Below are 23,632 nucleotides of genomic sequence, written 5' to 3'. Positions count from 1 at the left end.
AACTAATTCCAGCTATACTGTAAATTCTGTATTATATGGTATATTGAAAGGCAACTCTAGCAAACCCTTGAATGTGTGCATTAGTGGGCTGTACTAGTTATACTCCTCACTAAATTAAGACTGCCTTATGAGTTTTGCTGAAGGTGTGACTTATATCTCTGATCTGAACTGAAATTGGACTGAACAGACATCCCTGTAATACAGGACAGGTGTGTTGCCTTCCCCTACAAATACACCTCTGCAACTGTTTTCTTAATGTTAGCACCCACCAGCAGCAGCAGAGGGAGAAGAAGCCCAGACTGTCTCTCCAGGCAGAGAGTGAATAGTGCACTTCAATATCTATCGCCTGCTGTCGCTACTTGTGATACTCTTGCAGGGCAGCTTGGCTTTTTAGAGAGGCCAGCCAGGCCTGACTCAGCAGTTCCTGATTGTTGGCACCTGTGTCTGCTTTTACCAGCAGCTCCACAGGACCTGATAAAAGAATGCTACCTTGGACGGTAGTGGGCCCACCAGCGGTGGGGTTGCCACCAAAGTGGATTTTCCCTTTTGGATCCATTTGGGCTAAGGCATTACCCCCGATACGTTTGAGTGCTGATTGGATTGACTTCTCTGTGAGAGGAAGAAGCAACCTGGTCCTAACCCAGCCTCTTGATGAGAGACGGAGTACTGGGGAATACTGACTTGGTGATAGTGTGGAAACGATTCATGGGCACATATGTAGGATGCTTTGTGAGTGGTGAATGTGATACTGAGCATTCCTGTTGAGGGACTGAGCAGTTGCCATGGCGCAGTGTGGAAAATCAGTGATGGTATCATCTGCTTGGCTCAGAGGGAGCAGGTGGGGGAGGTTCAGGGGGCTACTATTACCAGGGTCCTCGGGAGTGAGAGGTATAGTGTGAGGTATAGACAATGTTGTTGTTGTTGTTGTTATAACTACATTTGTATACCGCCCCATAGCCGAAGCTATGTTATCATAAAAGAGTGGAGAGTAGACATTTGACACCGGTTGCCCCTGCTCACCCACCCTCCATCAGAGAGTTGGGTTGCCATGCTGACCTGCCTTCGCATTTGGTGGTGCTCTTAATTAATGCTAGATCAGCATTAACAAGAAAACAACTCTTGTCCACGATTTGATCGTGGATGATCTGGTGTGTATTACAGAAACCTGGATGTGTGAGCAGGGAGCTTGAACCTCCCCCTCCTGCAACAATGTATTGACCACATCCTGGATCCACTCGGTCAAACTCCTTGGCAAGCTTTAATAAGCCAAAAAAGGCAAAGGTCGAGAGGACATGTTACTGACCGCGTTGTCGCAAGCACCTTGTCCACGTCATCAGGCCACATTAACTGAAACCGATCCCAAGAAGTTGCAGCAGACATTGCACTGGGCACCTCACTAGGGACTACAGTAGACACGGATGGGGCATCAAGATTGCTACGGAGGCAAGCAACTTTATCCTCACAGTGCCTTGCAAGCAATTCACAGTGGGCCTCTGAAGGGTCTAAAACTCAATTTCCTGAACAATATGGAAAAGCTCCACTGGACGGCTGCTTGAGGATGCAATGGTGACAGAAGTGGGCCTTTGCTGCCCTCACCACCACACAGTATGATGTTTTACTCGTGCCCGATCAGCCTCACAGCACATCTTTCGTCACTTGTGTTCTAGCCATTGTCTAGCCTGTTTCATTGCCCTAGGCTCACTGGTGTACCAAGGTGCAAACCAGGCTCCACAATACTGGAGAGGGCACTCAGGGCAAACATGTCAGGAGCCCGACGTGTGTTGCTGTTCCACAGCATGACAAGGGCTTCAACAGGGTCACTTGCTCCATCTCCTGGGAACTCCCCCAAGGCATTCAGGAATCTAGTGGATTCCATTAGTCTCCGGGGGCGGACCATCTCAATCTGTCCACCACCCCTGCAGGGGAGGACTGGAGCTGTAAATCTCCAGACCACGCTTCCTCCATCTGGAACAAAAATCTAGTTGAGGGTGTGCCCTGCCTGTGTGTTGGGCAGGTGACAACTTGAGACAGCTCCATGGTCGTCATGGAGGCCATGAAGTCCCGAGCCAGAACACTAGAGGCAGCCTCAGCATGAAATTGCCCAGAACTATCGTTCTGGGCTTCTCCAATACCACCAGCTCGGTCAGAGAAGCTGCCGGGCAGCAGGGTGGACAGTATATTAGCAGCAACCCTAGTTTACTGTTTCCTTGCCCAACACTGGGTGCAGGCCCTCACAGCCAGCTCCAAGACAGAGTAGTTTCTTGGTGACAGAGATGGAAGTTCTGTAGACAACAGCAACTCCTCCTTCCCCCCATCTCTGCAGCCTGTGCTGCACCAAGTATCCAGGTGGACAAGGATGGGTCAGATCAACTCCTCCGAGGTCATCCACCAAAATCTTGGTAATGCACACCAAATCGGCATCTTCATCAGTGATCAAATCATGGATGAGTGTAGTCTTATTGTGTACTGATCTGGCATTAAACAGTACACGCAGGCCAGTGGGCACAGCAAATGAGCAAGAAGGAACCCGTCCATGAGAGTATTGCCCCATTGTCATGGATAGATGATGCCCTGGTGGGTTTGGATTGGCTGTGACTGACACACACACACCCTTTGCAGAGGTGAAGGACCAGTTAGATCAGTCCATCTCTGGAGACTGATTAAATCTGATGGATTTCTGAATGCTCTGGGGGATTTTCCAGGTTGTATGTTGGCTGCTTTGTTCTTCTTCTTAACTTTACTCTGATTTTCAATATGACCAGTTCATAATCTGTACCGCAAGCTGCTCCTGGTCTTGTTTTCGCAGAAAGTATGGAACTGCTCCATCCTCTGCTACTAATTATATAATCAATTTGATTCCTATATTGACTATTTGGTGATGTCCACGTGTACAGTCATCTTTTTGGTTGCTCAAAAAATGTGTTTGCAAGAAACAAATTATTGGCTTCACAGAATTCAATAAGTCTTTCTCCTGCTTCATTTCCTCACAATTCCTAGTTCTTCTCTGTTCCCTACTTTTGCATTCGAGTCCCCCATGAGTATCAGAACATCTTCTTTTGGTGTGTGATGAATTTCCTGTACTCTCCAATTCCTCTTTTTCTGCGTTTGGATGTGGATGTGGATATGGAGCATAGACTTGGATGATGGTTATGTTAATAGGTTTCCCGTTTAATCTCACTGATATCACTTGCCCAGACCTTGCGTTATAGCTCCTAATTGCTTTTGCTACATCACTTCTCACTATTAAAGCAACCCCATTTCTTCTTAATTTCCTGCATAAAATATTTTGTAGTTGCCTGATTGAAAATGTCCCATTCCCGTCCATTTTAATTCATTCACGCCAAGTATTGTAATGTTGATACGTTCCATTTCTTGCTTGACAATTTCTAACTTTCCCTGGTTCATGCTTCTCACATTCCATGTTGCTATTGTGTGCGTCCAGACTCTCCTTTAGCATCTGTGTGCATCAGCCTCTGGGCTTCCTTTTGGCTTTGACCCAGCTGCGTCATTAGTCACAGCGCTACTCGTACTTGTCTTTTGTTCTTCCCCAGTAGCTCAGTGAGTGCCTTCTGACCTGGGGGTCTCATCTTCCAGCACTATCTTGTGTTGCATTTTGGATACTCTGAAGAAACTCTTAAACTACAACTCCCATCAGCCGCAGGGATTGGGCTCGTGGGAGTTGTAGTTCAAAAAAGTAACTTTTCCAAGCTCTGGATTCACGTGGTGGTGATGAAATGTCTTGTGCTACCATTTTACTACAGTAAATTTGTTATTACTAGTTAATATACATTTGCCATTTGTGAAGGAGTCAGAGTTGGAGTTGGAGTCGGATAGTAGAAAAATAGAGGAGTCGGAGTCGAAGGTCTGGCGTACCGACTCCACAGCCCTGCTGCTGGGTGATTCACCGAGACTGCAATAGAGGCTGAGAGATATGCTGTTTTCGCTGCCACGACTACCACATGATAGGAACAGCCATTCACTCATATCTCTGTTTGGTCAGATGTGTCTCAGGACTTGCACCATTTGCAATCTAGCCAACATCTGGCCTGCTTTATCATCTGGAACATGTTGGTAAACCAAGGAGCCTCCCGGACTCCCTGCAGCCAGAGAGGGTGCTTATGAGTGATTGTGCTGACAGCCCTTTCCCTCCCATTTGTTCAGGTCTGTGGCTTTCTTTACGGAATCAATCCATCTCTTGTTTAGTCTTCCTCTTTTTCTACTCCCTTTTTCTACTCCCTACACAGCAGGGCTGTGTAGAGTGGTAAACCAGTTAGTCCAGACCAGTGTGCCACCATTAACAATGGGCCACTCAATAGCCTGTTGTGAGGTTTGTGAGTCACTCTGTCAGAGTCACTCTGTCAGGAAAATTACTCAGGTCTGGCTGGACTTGATGTCATAACTGGTTCAGGTTTGTTGGAGGTCTGTGGAGCACCATTGAATTGCCTTTGAAGACAGTCTGTGGGCTGAAGGTAGTGCAGAATGCAGCTGCTCCACTGGTAAGTGGAATAGCCTGATGGAACCATGTGTCACTGGTCCTAAAAGCACTGCACTGTCTGCCAGTGAGCTACTAGGCTCAATTCAGTGTGTTAGTACTAGCATATAAAAAGCTACATGGCTTGGGACTGGAGTACCTAAAAGTGTGTTCCCTGGCATCATCCATCTCGGACCCTTCAATCAACAGACAAAGCCTTGGTGGTGCCACCATTGGCACCCATCACAGGGCATTTTCAGTGGTGGCTCTCTATTTGTGGAATGCCCTTCCCAGTGCTATGTGTCTGTCTCCCTCATTACTGAATTTCAGGAGGAATTTAAAAACATTGTTTACCCATGCATTTGATGGCTTAAGGAAACTGTTCCTAGCAACCTGGAGATCACTAGATGGAAGAATGTTTTATCTGTAATTGTTTTTAACTTGTTTGTTAAAATGTTATGTTGATATGTTTGCTGCTCTGGGCTCCTTCAAGATGAAGGCCAGGATATAACTTCAATTAGTAGTAGTAATAATAATAATGTTGAGCCGATCATGTATCTGTGCTGTGAATTTACAAGACATTGCTTCACTCCAAATGAAATTGGGCTCTGTAGTCTAAAGTTTTGGAGCGCTAACTTCATTGAAGGAGCTGATCTCTATCCATTATCAGGAGTTTAAATTTCATGGGAGCATATATCATTTGTGTGCATAACCTCTATTAAGAAACATTGATGAGCATATGTTACATGCACTGAAGTATGCTGCTATACTGCAATCCCCACCTGGGATGGTGTGTCCTTGGCGTGGTGGGGTTTTTTTCTGCTGCTGAAAATTTTTGATTACAAGCTTTACATGTAGTTGTACCTTCAATTTTGTTGCTAAATAACATAACTTTGGTAATGCAGTCACTTCCACCCTGGACCAGGAGGTTTCCTGGGATTTGCCTTTTACTTGCCCATCTACCACAGGCTGTGAATGCCCCCCTACAACTCCAGCTGATACTTGCAGTTGTATCATGGACATCTGTCTTCCCCCAATGCGTACACTTCAATTTTTACTGGTGGTACCAAGTCCATATACTACTACTGGGGAGTGACATTTGTCCATAGGCACCTAGCTGTTACAAGAAATCTCCACATGGAACGTATTGGTTTAATTCAAAACTTTATGTGAAGTTTCCGCTGTAAAATTACATTAAATTTCTAGGCTTCATTAAAAAATTATTGATTTCTGATTTTCTAATGTAGCAAGATGCATTTTAAACTACTTAAATGTGAGTTACAGTTTAGTCAAAGCATGAAAACTGAATGTCGGCAATAAGTGTTATTGTCTCCATATAAGGCAGTACAGATAGCTTGCATTACTTAACATTTTTTTCTTTCTAGACAGTAAGATGCCTAACAATCAAACTGAGCCTGTTAAGCAAGAAACACGTTTGAGTATCTCTCCTCAAAGACCAATTAACTCTAACTAAGAAATCTTTTAATTGCATTCATTTGTTGGGATTGAGAACCTACATTAGAAAGCACAGGATGTGCCCCCCTTGAGATCATAGGAACCCCAAAATACAGTTGCAACTGTTGGGAGTTGGAGTCTCTGAAAGAGGTTTATGGGTTTTTAGGATGCCTCTGTTTTCCAGAATGTCAGCTGCTCCCCATACTCTTGAGTTATAAATCAAAACAAGAAGAACATTTACGGTGCTTTTCCTATGTCTAAATGAGCAAATTGCAATTGTTCTAATCAACAAATAATGTCAAAGCAACCTGATGAATAAGTTTTAATGTGTTAAATAGGCCTAAATTAACAAGAACTATCTTTTTTTTTTTTTATATAATTTTTATTCAAATTTTTCCAAAAACAAACAAAACAAAGTAAGAAAAAACATAACAATATTACAACAAAAAATGAAAATAAAATGGTTGACTTCCGATTTGTCACAGATCAGCTATAAGTATATAATATACATCAAACCTGTCCCTTAATATATATACATACAAAATCCCTTTTCTCCATAAGCTGTCTTAATTAATCATCAAATCCCAGTATCATCATTTTATTTTGATCTTTCGACAAAAAGTCTAAGAGAGGCTTCCAATCCTTAAGGAATGTATCTGTCGATTTTTCTCTAAGTAAACACGTCAATTTATCCATTTCTACTAAGTCCATTAATTTCAATAGCCATTCTTCCATTGTTGGTATTGAATCCATTTTCCACTTTTGTGCATATAATAATCTTGCTGCCGTAATCATATATAATATTATTCTTCCATATTTCTTTTCTATTTGTTTATCCATAAAGCCCAATAAAAAAAATTCTGGTTTTGACTGAATATTTATTTTTAAAATTTTTTGCATCTTCCTGCCTATCTGTGCCCAGAATAATTTTGCCTTTTTACATGACCACCACATATGATAAAAAGATCCTTCTTGTTGTTTACATTTCCAACAAACATTAGAGACATTACTATACATTTTTGACAGCTTTTCTGGAGTCATGTACCAACGGTACATCATTTTATAAAAGTTTTCTTTAAGATTATAACATAATGTAAATTTCAAACCTTTTTTCCACATATTTTCCCATTGATCCATTTGTATGTTATGACCAAAATTTTTTGCCCACTTTACCATGCACTCTTTTACTTGTTCTTCCTCCATATCCATTTTCAATAAAAGTTTATACATTTTTGCAATTATGTTTTCATCATTTGTACACAAACCTATTTCAAAATCAGATTTATTTATTTCAAACCCATACATTTTCTTGTCCATTTTATATCTTTCTAACAATTGTAAATAGGCAAACCAATGAAAACTATATCCTTCCTTTATCAATTGTTCTCTCTCTTTCATTATGTGTTCTCCATGTACATTTTCTAATAGTTCTTGATAAGTTAACCATTTCTCTTTTCCAGACATTTCTCTTCTATAAAACGCTTCTTGACTTGAGACACATAATGGTATTTTCGAATAAAACCTTGGTTTGTATCTATTCCATATTTTCAACAGAGGACGTCTTATAAAATGATTATTAAAGTCTACATTTACTTTTACTTTGTCATACCATAGATATCCATGCCATCCCCACTTCAAATTGTGGCCCTCCAAATCCAATAGTCTTTTATTCCTCAATAAGATCCATTCCTTTATCCAGACTAAACAGCAGGCAGCAAAATAAAGTCTCAAATTTGGTAATCCCAGTCCTCCTCTTTCTTTAGCGTCTTGAAGTAATTTAAATTTAACTCTTGGTTTTTTTCCTTGCCATACAAATTTAGAAATATCTTTTTGCCATTGTTTAAAAGGTAAATCAGAGGATATTACAGGTATTGTTTGAAACAAAAACATCATTCTCGGTAATACATTCATTTTTATCACAGATATTCTGCCCATTAATGACAATTGTAATTTATCCCATCTTAGCAAATCTTTCTTAATCTCTGTCCATAATTTTTCGTAATTATTGTGAAACAACTTTGAGTTTTTATTTGTCATGATGATGCCTAGATATTTCAACTTTTTTTCTATTGTAAAATCTGTCTTGTCCATTAACTCTTTCTGTTCCCTTAAAGTTAAATTTTTCACCAACATCTTTGTTTTTTGATTGTTGATCTTAAATCCTGCTAAAGGTCCAAATTCTTTTAATTTGTCCATCAGTATATGAATTCCTTCCAAAGGGTTTTCTAGTACAATTATCAAATCATCAGCAAATGCTCTCAATTTATATTCTTCTTTTTTTATTTTTAATCCCGAAATCCTTTTATCTTGCCTTATATCTCTAAGCAGCACTTCTAAAACCAGAATAAATAAAAGGGGAGATAATGGACATCCCTGTCTTGTACCCTTTTGTATTTCACATGAATCCGTTAAGTCTCCATTAACAATTATCTGGGCCTTCTGTGATGTATAAATCGATCTGATCCATTTTATAAAGTTGTCTCCAAAATCCATTTGCTCCAAAACCTGGAACATAAATTTCCAATTCAAATTATCAAATGCTTTTTCAGCATCTAAAAAAATCAGAGCTGCTTGTTTATCATTTCGTTGTTCTAAATATTCCAACACATTCAAAACATTCCTGACGTTGTCACGTAATTGTCTTTTAGGTAAAAACCCTGATTGATCTTCCTGAATAAATTGTTGCAATATTATTTTCAATCTTTCAGCCAAAATCATTGTAAAAATTTTATAGTCATTGTTCAGTAGAGATATTGGCCGATAATTTTTTGTTTTAGTTAAATCTTGGTCCTCTTTAGGTATTAATGTTATATTAGCATTTTTCCAACTATCCGGTATCTTTCCCTCTTGCAAAATAGAATTCATTGTAGACTGTAAAGGTAGCAGGAGTTCTTCCTCCAAACATTTATAATACATTGCAGATAGCCCATCTGGTCCTGGTGCCTTTCCTAATTTAATTTTATTTATAGCTTCAGATATCTCTCTTGACGTAATAGGGCCATTAATAACTTGTCTCTGAAAATCTGTAATTTTAGGCAAATTCTGTTTAAATAAATACTCTTCTATTTTTTCAGATGGAATTTCTTGACACTTATACAATGTTGAGTAATATTGATGAAAAATCTTTTTGATTTTTACATTGTCTGACAGCGTCTCATCTCCTTCTTGTATCTTTAAAATAATATTTTTTTGACGTTCTTTTCTTAATTTATATGCTAACCATTTCCCAGGTTTATTTGCAAATTCAAAAGTCCTTTGTTTAGCAAAATTTAATTTCCTTTCAATTTCTCTAACTGTCAACATTGATACTTGCTTCTGTAACATTTTAATTTGATTTACAATAGAAACTTTAGCTGGATTCTTTTTCAATTCTTCCTCTTTTTGTTTTATTTCTTCCAAAATTAATTGCATTTTCTGTTGTTTCTTTTTTTTTAATTCAGAATTACATTTAATAAAGTATCCCCTCATAAATGCCTTACTTGTATCCCAAACAATATTTTCACTTGTTCCTTTATGTAAATTATATTCAAAGAACTCCTTTAATTTCTTCTTACATTCTTGTACTACTTTATCATTCTGTAATAAAGATTCATTTAGTCTCCATCTAAATCCAAGATTTTTTTTTTTTAAAGTTAATATCACAGGATTATGGTCCGAAAAAGTTTTTGGTAATATATCCATTTTAAAAATATCCTTCGCTAAAATTTTTGACATCCAAATCATATCAATCCTCGAAAATGTTTTATGTCTTTCTGAAAAATAAGTAAATTCCTTTGCATTGTCATTTATATATCTCCAGGTATCCACCAATTCTAGATGTTCCATGAGTTCAAAACAAATCTTCGGTAATTTACCTTGTGTCTCTTTGATATTTTTTTCAGAAAGCCTATCAATTTTTGGTGAGATTACCCCATTCCAGTCACCCATGACACACCAATGCTCATATGAAAACTCTGACAATTTTTCCATAAGTCCTGTATAAAACCTTGTTTTATCTTCATTGGGGGCATATATACCCACTATCAAAATGTTTGTACCTTGTAAAGTAATTTCAACCCCCACAAATCTACCACTATCGTCCAATAATACCAATTTAGGAAGCAATTGTGGGTTAATATAGAGAACAACTCCATTTTTTTTTTTTGGTCCAGCTGAAATAAATTCTTCACCCAAATTTTTACAAATCAAATATTTAGAATCTTTCTTCTGAATATGAGTTTCTTGTAGACAAATTATATCCAATTTTAATTTTTTCAAATAATGAAACACTTTCTTTCTCTTCTGCGCCGTGTTGGCTCCATTTATATTCCAAGTTAGGTATTTGTAATCCATCGTTAAGCGTGTATTTTAAAATTTGCCTGATGCTCCTTTTGATCCATCATCTTCCTTCCCCTCCTCTGCGTATCCTTGTTGACTTTGTTTCCCAGGAACTGTATCCATATCTTTGAGTTTATCTTCTTCCATATCTTTTGAAGCTTTTCTCAAGAAGTCCCTTGCTTTTTGAACCGTATTCAATCTATATTTCTGTTGTCTGAATGTAAAAATCACTCCTTCTGGAACGTCCCACCTAAATTGAATTTTGCATTGCTTAAGTTTTTCTGTAAGGAAAGCATATTCTTTTCTCTTACGTAAAAGTCTAATAGGAATTTCCTTCATCACCAGTATTTCCTTACCATCAATTTTAAAGGTATATTTAAAGTGTTGCTGTAAAACCATATCTCTGGTCGTTTTCTTTACGAAGTGAACAAGCACATCTCTTGGAATTTTTTTCATTGTTGCATATCTGGAGTTAATTCTATAAACTTTGTCTATTTCAAATTCCATCCTATCTTCATTCAAGTCCAGAAATTTTACTAAAGCATTAACAATTTTGTCTCTAATGTCTTCACCTGTTTCCTCTGGGATTGCACGGAATCTCAAACAATGCTCTTTATTTCTCATTTCAGTCATAGCTAAATAGTCCAAATTTTTTTCTAATTCCAGATTTAGTATATCTGTTCTATTCTCCAAGGTTTGTACCTTTTCTTTAGTATTTTTTGCATCCTCCTTTATTTGCCCAATTGTCCCTTTAATCTCATCCACTTGTGTTTTAATATAGTCTCTTATATCTGTCAATTCAGTTTTCATTTCATTCATTTCCTGTTTCATAGCATTGATCCCTTCCATTATTTTTTTAAACATTTCTGGGGGTATATCCTCTTCCTGTGTATCAATAGAACCTCTTCGCCCCTTGGTTGTTTTTTTAGTTGCCATTTTCAAAAAGAAGCCTTTAATTTCTAATATTAATCACTATTTCAGAACCTAGAGGCAATCTATTTCTTTTCTTTTTTCTCTCCACCGAAAAAAGAGTTAATATTCCAGGCCTATTATTGAAATCCAGCCAGCAGTTCTTATCTGCATCCAAGAATGCAAAACAATTCTGTTGCCAAGACTAAACAGTTATTAGCATATACGAGCAGCGGATTTATCCAAAAAGAAATAGTCCAAAGAGAAAATTAGTCCAAAATATAATAATTGCCTCTCATCCGTTTTTAAACTTTATAACTCCATATTCAAGCCAGCTTTTTGTCGTAAAAAAAGTATATAAGTTGTTTATATTTTCTTTCTTCCTTAATTATATTTAAAAGAGAAAAGGTATGACTCACCCAGGTTTCTCAGTTGCTGATTCATAAACAAATCCCTTTTATTGCAGTAATGTAAGCCGAATGATAAGATTTAGGTAGAAGTGGGCTCGCTGGTTAAGAACGTTTTAAAAAGAAAAAACGCTTCGCTTTATCCCAGTGCAGCTTGCGTGGAAGTCCAGACTCCGTCTTCAGCCGATCGGCTTGCCTTCTTATCTCAGGAATTTCCTGATCAATTCCAGCCGCCGACAGCTCAACGAAGTCTTGTGGGAGATCTGATCGGTTCTCCTATACCTTGGAGAACATTTGAGCCAGTCCAAGATTCCTCTTGGCTGGCTTTTAACCTGGAAAAAGCTTCCTCTGAGGCAGAGCTCCCTCAGAGACAACCACCAGCCAGCACCACTTCCCGGAAGCCGCCCAATTAACAAGAACTATCGATTTAACCATAAAGGTTAACAGACTTTGTTTGTCTCTGTTGTTAATGCTAAACTGAGTTTCCAGCTACATTAAATAATATTCATTCTTGTTAATGTGTCTGTTTCAACCTAATCAAGCCAATGTTGTTATAGTTATCAAATGCACAGCTTGCTGATGTGAGTGATCACCTTTGTGGCAGGTTCAAAAGTGACTGCTTGACTAATCTCTGTTCATTCTTTTGGTGGATGAAACAATAAATAAGAGCCAACATTTATTTCAATTTGTATACTGTTTAACATCTTAATTTCTAAGTGGTATATTTCAAATAAACTAATCTGATTTTGAATTTGGGCTTCTTATAACTTCCCAAGCCAGTTTTGTGGGTTTGAATACCTCTTGAACACATCTTCAACTGCATATGTCACCGTCAACAACTTTCATCCAAAAATAGATGTCTAAGACATATTTTTCCCTATTCTGTGGCTTATCATGCTTATAATTGCCTGTGGTGAGTCATATTTTCTTCCTTTGCACCTGCTGTTTTGTAAGCAGAGCTGCATTATTGGTTTGGCCGAAAGTCCCAGTAAACAGGTGTAATAGCGTCTTACTCTGCTTCTCTTTTGCATGGGAACTGTGTTGTCTTCTGAAGACAGACTAAGCATTCATTCTTTTTCACACACGCACATTTCTGTCTGAAATGACACCTTAGCCTTATTTTAGCAACCATGTTGAGGTCTATCTCTTTACTGTAGAGGTGAAGTTGCTGGGCTATGACTCCCATCATCCAAGACCATTGGTCATGCTGGCTGGGGCAGATGGGAGTTGTAGTCTAAGAACATCTCAAGGGCCATATATTCCCCATCCCTGGCTTTACAGTAGAAGCAAGACCAAATGGCAGCATAGCTTGCTTCATAATGTAATTCTAAAACCAAGCTGCCCTTTTAAAAATGTAATCAGAATTGATAGACTTAGTTCTCTTTCCAAGTAGATGTAAAAGGGAGAAAATAAATGGTGTTAGCACAAATGAATTGCTCTTACTTCACTCCTCCTTGCTTCACTCCTCCTTGCTTGCACTGGGAGGAAATAAACCATAATTTTATTTATTTGTTTATTTGATTTATATCCTGCCCTTCCTCTCAGCAGGAGCTGGCCTAGCCTCATGTCCAACCTGGGGATCATGGTTTGTTTTGCTCAAACAAATATGGGAGCGAAAGAAACTATGATCCTCAGGCATAATGCTAAGGCAGGGTTTGTGGTTTATTTCTTCCCTGAGTTAGTGGAAAGGAGTGAAGTGTGCCTGATTCTCCTGTGTACAGTAAGCCATAGCCACTCCTGTGTGTGCGTGTGTATCTAAGTGGCACTTTTCTAATACCTTAAGCCACTTATATCCAGCCATGGAATATATAGCAAATGTTAATGCTGTTGGTTTTCTTTTTCTACCACATTCATAAGAGCAGCTACTTGGAAGCTTTCCACTCCTCTTGCAATGTAAGTCTTGAACACTGGATGTATATATCGTTGCAGGTTCCATTTTGATAAATGCATTGCTGAAACAGCCTATTGTTGCTGGATCATCCCTAGGACTCTGCAGTCTTCTTAGCAGTAATATTGACACCGAACCTGGGCTGGATGCGTCGTCTAGTTCTTTCAATACGTAGGTTTAAACTAATTTGTAATACTAAGAGCATAATATGAAATAATACCAAAACTAAAACAATTTACTGAATCAGCTAAAGTATTATTATTATTTCCATTTATAACCTGGTCCTATTGCAAAGGAACTTTATACAATTATTTTCAATATTGCTAGCATTCCTCACAGTAGAATGTTGGCATTTAGAGATACAAGTAGGACATGCCACGCAATACTGCAGAGTATCCTCTCCCTCTAAGAGGATGACTCTTTTTCCAGGATCCAAACAGTGTTGAACGAGAGCCTTGTAAAGATGTTCCAACCTCTCATGGTTGGGAGTTTCAGGAGGGAAGAAAGGGAAAATGGCATTTATAACAGAACTCTCTCAGTCATTCAGGATTTCAGCTGACCATAATAAGAGCAGCTTCTGACCATCATTGATTAGAAAATTTGGGTAATTGTTTCTACCATGTTTTCAAGTTTTTTTTTTAAAAAGCATCCTAGAATAATTGGGTCTCAAACCTTAATTAGGATCTGACTGGAATTTAAGAATAGGCATTTGTTGAGTGGGGCATGTCTTTTAAATGGGGCATTTGATGTGGTGAGGATATGCAAATTATGATAATTGATAGACCAGGTACCCAATTTGCATGTCTTACCCTATCTCCATATTGTTCCATGGAAGCGTTTTATCTTGCATCTTTGCCGGTACAACTTTACTCTGACATAACAGCTAGGATCAGAGTCTTAGCAAATTTAGAATGTTCCTCTTCTAGCATGACTCCTTTCATTTTTGGCATTTCCACTGGTGAAGTTGTGCCAGCAGTGACCATATGCTAGTGTAACATTACTTACCTTTGAAATTATGTGGCGTCAGATAAGATATGCTAGTTCAGAGGTATTTGCACCAAATCCTAAGCATTCCAGCTAATGTTATTGCGAGCAAAGGTTTGCAACCTGAAGGTGTTTTCAGACATTTGTGAAACACCTTTTCTCTCATGGTCTGTTGAGACAAAATGAGGTAGCATCTGCTTTGGGGGAAACATTAAATTAAAATAGGCAAGTTTGACCTTGCTGTAGGGATCTTACTCTTTGTAGGCCTTGTCAACAGTGATAGGTAAAGATACCGAGTAACTTATTGTCTGCTCCTGTTTTTCCTAGAGGATCTACAAGAAGCATCAACACAAGGACTGCAAGCTCTCAAGAAGAAGAGACTTCATTAGGAATTGCTCAAAAACTTGCCTTAACTGGATTGAATTTGATTGCTGTGGATGAAGGCTCTTTGGAAGAAAGCTCAGAAGAAAGTGAAATAGGAATATCCCCCCTTAAGCGCTATAAAATTCCTGGGGCAATACATCTTCTTCCTCTCCTGGAACATCATATTAGTGCATACCACCAAGCCCTGCTGTTAATGATGAAGACAGGAAGCATTTCTTCTGGAAATCAATCCGTTTGTTCTTCCAGAACTTCAAGTGCAGCATCAAGTGTAGATGATTTTTTATCTACTCTAGAAGAGTTTGCACTTCTCTCTCTGGGCATTCTTTATTATTTGGTATTTCATAGCTGGGATGTTATTTATACATTACTCTCTCTTAATATGAAATCAGATTGTGGTTTGGGAGATTCAGAAATTCTGGAGGAGGACAAGGCTGTTTGCAGTAAGCAGCAGAGAGCCATTCTTCAGGAGCTCACTCCAGCCGTAGATACTGCTAATGTTGATCGGTCCCAACATTCTTTATTTACAAAGCTGTTGCAGGTCTTGGCTTTATGTGCTATGGCAGCAGGGTACCAAAGACATAGCATCATGAATCAGTGCCTCAGAATTCTAGTGAAATTAGCTGAAAAGTCAACGGTTGACTTACTTATAAGGTAAAATTCAGCTTAACTGAAATGCATTTTCCAAACAACTTATTTTTTTCTGTCTTGAACTAAGATTCACAGTCATCATAGATAAATTGGTAAATGATGCCATTAGGATAATTTTGCAACCTATTTTGAAATACACATACACACAATATTTTTCTTAGGCTGCTGTTATACTGTAATCATGTGATGACAGCTTTCTAAATGCTGTGGGATCATGGCAGCAGGTGAGGCAGGCTGGCGAGGGAGGGAGGCCATCTGGCAAGCAGGCAAGGCGGTGACGAGCAGTGGAGGAACAGGTGGAATGTGACTTGGGCAAGCTGAGGGGGAACAGGTGAGGCTAGGCGAGCACCCAAGGAGTGCAAGCGGGCCAACACAAGGGGGGGGTTGGCATAGGGCATGCCTGGGATTCCTGTTCCTGGGGTTAGTGGCAGGGTTGATGCACAAAGTGTGTGTGACATGTATGTGTGACAGAAAGAGAGTAAAAACAGTATAATGCCATGATTCTCTCAAAGAACAGGAAAGCTGAGTTAGTTTTTGTTAACTGGCTGTGAAGAATTGGCAAGGAGGAGCACAATCTCCTAGAAACTTCTGCATAATTCCTACTGAAATGCATGAGAATTATGTAAGCAAATAACAATTGTAAATCACTTAAAATAGTAGAAAAGCAACTGTGGTCTTGCCTATTCATTGCAATGGGAAAAACTAAGTTTCTTTGTGGGAAAACTAAATCTGCAATCCTAAAACACGCTTACTTTAACACAATAGGACTTCTGTGTAAACATGCATAAGATTACTTGACTATTTTGGACATTCTATAGCAGTATAAAATATCTTCAAGAATTATAGCCTCTAATTTAATTTCTGTTTTATTTTTCTCTAAAGCTTTCAGCATTTGTTGAATAGACAAACGCAGACTCTGCTCCGCTGCATATCTTCTGAATCTCCCTTGTTTGCTGTCCATCTAACTGTTAGGTTGTTAACTTCACTTGCTTCACACCAGGAGCTGGCTGCTCAGTTTTGTTCATGTTCAGGTGAGAAAGAGAAAATCTTCCCAATCCTCCTGTTTTTGCAAAACTCTGAATTGTAAGGCTTGAGTAAAAATGGAAACTTACTGGTTATTTTAATAGATTTTTGCATGTTAAGTTTTCAATCTGGAAAGACAGTATTACCTTCCTCAAGACTTCTGCATTCTTGAATTTATGCTCTAAAATATTTTGCTATCTGTTAGCATTCTCAGTCTCAGTTAAGGCTTTCAAAGAAACTAAAAAAGGCAATTTGTACAAAGACAATGTACAGTTTGTGCCGTGAGCCACTGTCGTCATGTGTTTTCTGCTTTCTAGTTCCCCTTTGGCTCTTTAAAGAGAACCAAATATTTTGCATGTTAGGTGTACTGCAATCTGAGGCCCTAATTCTTTTTGGCATGTTAGCATCTAGTCCCAGCTATCAGCTGCTGGAGCACTTTATTGGTTACCCAGCCAGGAACCACCACATCAGGAGTTCAGGGAGACTTACTGCACTCTCTTCCTCTCTGTTCTCCTGGCAGAGAGAGAGAAAATTTAAAATCTAGAAGTGGTGAGGTCGTGGTCCTATCTACGGAGAAAGCTATGAGAGTTGCCACTTTGCACCAGGCTAGTCACTAAAGTGCTGGCCCAGTCCAGTTCCCTTTTTGTCCACAGTTACTTCTCTGAGAGAGTGAGAAGTTTTGAATGCGATGGAGTAAGAAGAAGACCAACAGGAACAAGGGAGCAGAGGTCATCCAAATGAAGTAGGTGGTGTGGATCACCACCTGAAATACTATTATTTCAAGGTTGTTTAAAGGGATTCTGTCTTGGTTCTCTGTAGTGTTTCCCCACTTCCTTTCCTGTAGTCTCTTTTTAGAAAGCACTTTTGAAATGGAATTGAAGTGTGGTTTTGTGATATTTAATTTTTTATATTAAAGTGCCCAGGGAGCCACTGACGGCGGCTGTATTCCAAACAGCTTTGCAGTTTTTAAGGCATTGCAGTAACATTACTAATTTATAATACTGAAATGCTCTACTCCATTCTTTTTATAGAAACCTGTATCCTCTTAGCACTCTACACATATATCACATCACGTCCAGATAAATCAGCATCCGAGATGCTTTGGCTGCAATTGGAACAAGAGGTAAAGGGTGTATGTGTGCGTTTTTAAAGTAAGAGTTTGGAATGTTTCGTTTCTAATTTAGCAGAAAATGCTAGAATCAGGCATTTCATTTTTTTTCATACTACAAAAATTCAAATTGATATAAAACTGTTACTGGAAAAACAGGACTTCACACCTGTATTCTCTATAACATAAGCCAACATTTTACCACAGAAATACTGTAGGGCTTCACCTGTTGTGGGATTTTTTTTCGTTTTTGTTTTGCTTTTGGTCCTTTTTTGAAGGGCTGCAGCCATGGTTGCTCTGTCTACACGTGGTTGGAATAGAGCTTGTGTAGCCAGTACCAAGTTAATGGAATGCTGGGAATGTGGAATGTTGGGGTATGAGTTGCTATGCAATGGTCGCTTAAGGAGAGAAGGAAGGACAGTTGAAAAAGGACGGGGGGGGGACTACAGGAGAGTGGGCTGTACTGGACAGAATGTCAGTCAGGAGCAGGTAAATTGGGAGACCTGCATCGGAGAAGCCAAGGCACTGAACAGCAGCTGCCTAGAAAAGACTGCAGGTGGATACTAACTGAGAACAATCACTTGAATACGTGCACTATGTTATCCTGAAGAGTGCTGACAAGGGACATTTGGTTGTGGGTTGTTCTTGCTTCTTTGTTTATATTTCTTCCGATTGTCTGCTGCGATCCCTCAATTATCTATCTCAGAGTGTCCTTAAAATCTTCTGTGCTTGTATATTCTGAGGGAGCTTTTAAGCATCCTTAAAATTGGGCTTGGCATCAGCCCATGGAGTGGTGGGCCCACCACCACTGATGTTGGCTAGCCTGTGGGCCAGATAGATCCCTTTACTTTTTTCCAAGCACCGAGAAGAATGCTGAGCTGCTGCAGCTGTTTGCATTTCTCAGTCCTGCCCATTGGCCTTGCCAGCAGCAGAGAGCCGTCTCCAAGTTTTACTGGTTTCTTCTAGTGGTGGAAGCTCCCCATGTGTTACAGAACCCTGATTTTCCAGGATTCCAAAATGTACAGGGAGTTTATCCAGCAATAGGAGGAAGAGGGAGAGCAAGCAGCCACCAGGGGTTTGGGGTGGGGGAGAGAAAGAGAGAGCACAGAAGTGCGAAGTTACCAGAGGGGGGGGGCAGGGAGAGAATCCTGCAACGGATGGGAGGCCCAGCAGAGAGAGGTGCTGAGGGCCCCTTCAGACTTGGAGCTGGCCTTGATACCATACTGTATGAGTATATTAAAACATCTTAAAACCTGATCCAATGCCTGTTACTTTAGGGATTTCTTTCAGGTATGTGTGCATAGCATTGCAGACTTAATTACATGAGAGTACATCCCACTGAATTAAAAAGGCTTACTTTACATACACATGTGTAAGATTGCATTGAGAGTCTCAGATTTTTTTTGTTTCTTCACCCCTTCATCTTGACGCATACATTGTCTGGTCTTTATTTTTGTTTTGTCTTAGACTGTTCGCTTTCTGACCAAGTGTGTGCAATGCTGCAGTGCATCTGTATTACTTGCTGGAACAGATTGCCAGTGCAACTCTGAGGTAACCCACTGAAAGCAATAAAAACCCATGTGAAGAACATTTATTCCATAATGAAGGTTGTAGTAAATGTTTTATTTTAAAGGTGAAAAATTAACGCATTAGTTATGCATTTTTGGTGTAATCTTACAATAAAATAACACTTTCCTAATATATTATTTGATTTTCAATAGTCCTTCATAATAAGAATTTTACGCTTCTGTATTGCAACACTACTACTTACATAAGAATGTAAGAAGAGGCCTATTGGATCAGGCTAAAAGCCCATCTAGTCCAGCATCCTGTTCTTACAGTGGCAAGCCGGATGATGGTGAGAAGCCTGCAAGCAGGACCTGAGTGCAACAGCTCTCTTCCCATTTGTGATTCTCAGCAACTGGTATTCATAGGCATACTGCCTCCAGTAGTGGGGTAGAACATAGCCAGAGTATGGTATGAAAGCACATGAGACCACCACCTTGCTGAAGTCCTGCAGATCTGGGTCTGGTCAGTGTGTGGATGGGAGACCACCTGGGAACCACATGTATGTCACTTTGGGTTCTGTGATGAAAGAAAGGCGGGATATAAATATAATAAATAAGTAAATCATGACTAGTAGCCATTGATAGTCCTGCCGTCCATGAATCTGTCATTTAAAAAAGTGGCAGTAGTGAAAAACCCAATCCCTGCCCCAAACTGTATGAGAACTGTATTGTGTTTTCTCCTGCAGGTAGTGAAGGTTCTTATTGTAATGATGCATAGACAATGGCTGACAGTCAGAAGGGTGGAAGGAAACGTGTTTGATGGGCGTGGAAAGCAAGTTGTTCAGCTTTTACGGGACACTGTTTTGCTATTGCACAGTTTGTCTCAAAAGGACAAACTTTTCCATGAACATTGCCTGGAAGTGCTTCATCAGTATGATCATGTCATGCCTGGAGTCAGAGCCATCCTCAGAAAAGTTCCAAATCTGAAAGCCTGTGAAGGTGAGGCTGCTTGCATGAAATGTGTGTCTTTTAGTGAATATTGGTACATTAACTTGCAGCCCAATCCCATGCATGTTTTCTGAGAGTAAATCTGAGTACTGAGTTCAGTGCGACTCATTTCCAAGTAGGTGTGCATGGGCTTGCAGCTTTGACCTTGCTAGCTTTTATTATTCACCAATCTCAATACTGATTGTAGGACATTTGTTTAGCCTTCCTGTTAATATGATTAATATGATGCTACTCTACTGTGCACACAAAGTAAATATGCCTCCTTTGCTAGAGTCTACAAACCTAATGCCATATTTAAATAGACAACACGTTACAGTTGTGAATTGGATCTACATGGACGATTGTGCTGTCATCAGTTCATGCAGTAATAAAGATAAAAGAAGCAGGAGCTACACAAGTAAAGTACATGGTCTGGACAACAAGCTGTGCTTAAGCAAAAGCAAAAGTAAAAGCTTCCAACTCTTCCCAGTTGTGCATGAGAAAGGGGTAGCACGTGAACCCAAGGCTTGCTGCAGCTGGCTCATGCACACTGCACTAAGCCAAGGTTTAATGTGATGTGCCAATACGACTAAGAACATAAGAACAGCCTGCTGGATCAGGCCAGTGGCCCATCTCGTCCAGCATCCTGTTCTCACAGTGGCCAACCAGGTGCCTGGGGGAAGCCCACAAGCAGGACCTGAGTGCAAGAACACTCTCCCCTCCTGAGGCTTCCGGCAACTGGTTTTCAGAAGCATGCTGCCTCTGACTAGGGTGGCAGAGCACAGCCATCACGGCTAGTAGCCATTGATAGCCCTGTCCTCCATGAATTTGTCTAATCTTCTTTTAAAGCCATCCAAGCTGGTGGCCATTACTACATCTTGTGGGAGCAAATTCCATAGTTTAACTATGCGCTGAGTAAAGAAGTACTTCCTTTTGTCTGTCCTGAATCTTCCAACATTCAGCTTCTTTGAATGTCCACGAGTTCTAGTATTATGAGAGAGGGAGAAGAACTTTTCTCTATCCACTTTCTCAATGCCATGCATAATTTTATACACTTCTATCATGTCTCCTAATCTCTCCTAACTGAATTGTCCAGAGCTATGAGTGTGAGCTGTGACTTATACCAGTGCTTCTTAATAGTGATGGTGTTCCTAGTAAGTGGTGCAGAGTTGAGTCTCTTTGCACGGAGATCCTCCTGTCCAAATTTATTGGGGCTGGCACAGTTTGGGTGGGGTTTGTCTGCTGCACCAGTTCCTAAATATAGAAGTTATGCCAAGTCTGGCTGCTGTTCCATCTAGCTCAGTATTGTCTAGAAAACGGGTGTAGGAACCTGTAGCCCTCCAGACGTTGCTGGATTACAGCTCCCACTGTGCCTGGCCATTTGCCATGGTGGCTGGGGCTGATGGGAGCTGGATACTGTTAAGTATCTGGAGAGCCACTGTTTCCCCACCCCTGGTCTACATTGACTGGCAGCAATACTCCAGGCAGGATTATCTCCCAGCCCTAACTGGAGATACATGTGGCCTTTTGAATGTACTCTACCACTGAACCTTCCACGCAGATGCTACCCTCATACCAGTGGCTCTTGGATGCAGGCTATTTGAAAACTTTTGAGATTTCTCTCCCTCACATCTGTGTTAGTCTTACAGTCTGAGAGGTTATAACTAAACAAATGGAAAAAGACCTGGGCTTTTTTTTTTATTAAGTACCCAAATAAACTGGTACTGTACAATCCATGGTATATTTATAATATGTGTTTTATCTGTCACTTCTGTAGCACTTTTCAGTGTACAGGGTTCCATTTTTCCTCATTAATCTTCACAACCACGTATAAGGCAGGGATGGGAAACCTGTAGCCCTCCAGATGTTGTTGGACTCCAGTTCCCATCGGCTTCACTGGCATGGCCAGTAGTCATGGGGAGCCCAACAACATCCAGAGGACAAAAGGAAATTCTTGCACGCATAAAATGCATGTACTTGTTTTTTCAGAGCTTGCACTGGATGAACAGTATCCTTTGGAGCCAGAAGCTGATGATCAAGAAATGGAATGCAGCTAATCTTGGTTCAAGGATATATTGAGTTTCTTTCTAGAAAAGGCTAACTTTGAAACTTAACTGACTGTAACTTCTTTAATTTAATATAAACTTGGCAAAATATCAAATAACCAGAAACTATCACAATGCAAGAAGTATATTGATGTTTTTTCTTTTACTATTCTATTGAATGAGTTTCCAGCCTAATATAATAAAACACTGATATCTGAAGAATGGGATGTTAAAAATGTCTAAAAATCTCCATTTCTATGTTTATGGGAAGGACAACTTTGCTAGTCTAATTTTCTCATCAGATCATGGAATATTGTGGAAAGTTGTTTAATTTGAACTTTTTCATTTTTTGAAATACTTTTGTCTGATAGAAATCACATCTTGTTTTTTAACAGAAAAGATGTTTAAATATGTATTTCACTGTATTTTCAGAAGAATACTTGTGTTCTTAAAGTGATCAATTTTGTGTCTGTGGCTGCAATCCTATAGATGCTTCACCTGTGAAGAAGTCCCATTGAAGTCAGTGGGGCTTACTCCTCAGTAGACAAGTATAGGACGGCACTGTTTGTCAAGAGGGGAACCTCTGGCCTGAGGACTGAATGCAACCCTCCAGACCTCTCTTCCTTGTCCTCAGCTCTCTTCTGGCCATGCCCTTCCTGAGCCCTGCTCTTTGCCCTGAAGTGCCTTAGTGTGTTTGGAATCAGTCCTTGAACTGTGATAATACTTCTTACTTGCCAGGATGGAGAGAGGTGAGGGTGTGGAGTTACCTCTGGATTTTTTTTGTACGACTGGATTGTAGCCTGCTGTACAAAGATCAGAATCCTATCCCTTGCTCTGCCAAATTTTGCCTCTGGCCTCTCCCACCACTGTCATGTGGTCCCTAGAAGATTGGCCACGATGGAATGCGGCCCTTGGGCTGAAAAAGGTTCCCCACCCCTGGTTTATGTATAAAAAGGCTATATGATCTTCAGGGGCTTTCATGTTCAGAAACCACTTTGTCAATGAAACAGTAGAGATTCATTGTAAAATGGAAGATTTACCGTTTCTGATGCTTCTAGGCTTGTATTATATATTGTGAAAGTAATTCTTACCGCTGAGTCTGTTTAATGTGACTAGTTTCAGGTACATGCTACTTCCCTGTTACTTTGTTGCTGACATTTTTGTATAATTACAATTTATTTCCAATACGAGTAGGAAGTTTTTGTTTCTTAATTTGGGCAGGACTTGGAATTCTGTGCATCAGGTATTTGCGGGATGAAGTAGGGGCCTCAGCTGTAAAACTGAAGTAAAATTCCCTTAAAGTGGAATGAACTGAAGACACATACAAATGTTGTTCTCTGTGGTCTAGATATAGACATTGGCTTTAAGAAAATGGGATGGAGATACTTGCAAGCAAGCAAAGAAGTTAGAATCTGAACTTCCTGTGATGTTCTCGAAGCAAAGTACATAAGATTTTGTTTTGCATTAATGGAGAGGGTGTGATCCCAAGAGTGGTATC

At 39.7% G+C, this 23,632-nt stretch overlaps 1 protein-coding gene across 2 annotated transcripts in view; it reads left to right on the top strand.

The window, feature by feature from the left end:
- Positions 1 to 23,324, top strand: part of ATRIP (ATR interacting protein) — a 31,519-nt gene extending 8,195 nt beyond the window's left edge. Inside the window, exons 7-13 of one of the 2 annotated variants that reach the window (XR_009761469.1) lie at positions 13,489 to 13,618; positions 14,759 to 15,466; positions 16,346 to 16,494; positions 17,518 to 17,609; positions 19,062 to 19,145; positions 19,316 to 19,452; positions 19,849 to 19,932. Coding sequence is in view for 1 of the 2 variants with exons in the window: in XM_061618044.1 (XP_061474028.1) it covers positions 13,489 to 13,618; positions 14,759 to 15,466; positions 16,346 to 16,494; positions 17,518 to 17,609; positions 19,062 to 19,145; positions 19,849 to 20,101; positions 22,079 to 22,146 (1,484 nt within the window). In the remaining variant the exon portion in view is untranslated. Of the gene's footprint in view, positions 1 to 13,488; positions 13,619 to 14,758; positions 15,467 to 16,345; positions 16,495 to 17,517; positions 17,610 to 19,061; positions 19,146 to 19,315; positions 19,453 to 19,848; positions 20,102 to 22,078 lie in introns of those variants that run through there. The other variant, XM_061618044.1, reaches the window with a different exon arrangement.
- The last annotated feature ends 308 nt before the right edge of the window (positions 23,325 to 23,632 follow it).

The sequence above is a fragment of the Rhineura floridana genome, chromosome 3, assembly GCF_030035675.1.
Source record: "Rhineura floridana isolate rRhiFlo1 chromosome 3, rRhiFlo1.hap2, whole genome shotgun sequence".
NCBI classification, from domain to species: Eukaryota; Metazoa; Chordata; class Lepidosauria; order Squamata; family Rhineuridae; genus Rhineura; species Rhineura floridana.
The sequence above is the reverse complement of the archived record's forward strand: the minus strand, read 5'-3'. Positions and strand labels throughout refer to the sequence as shown.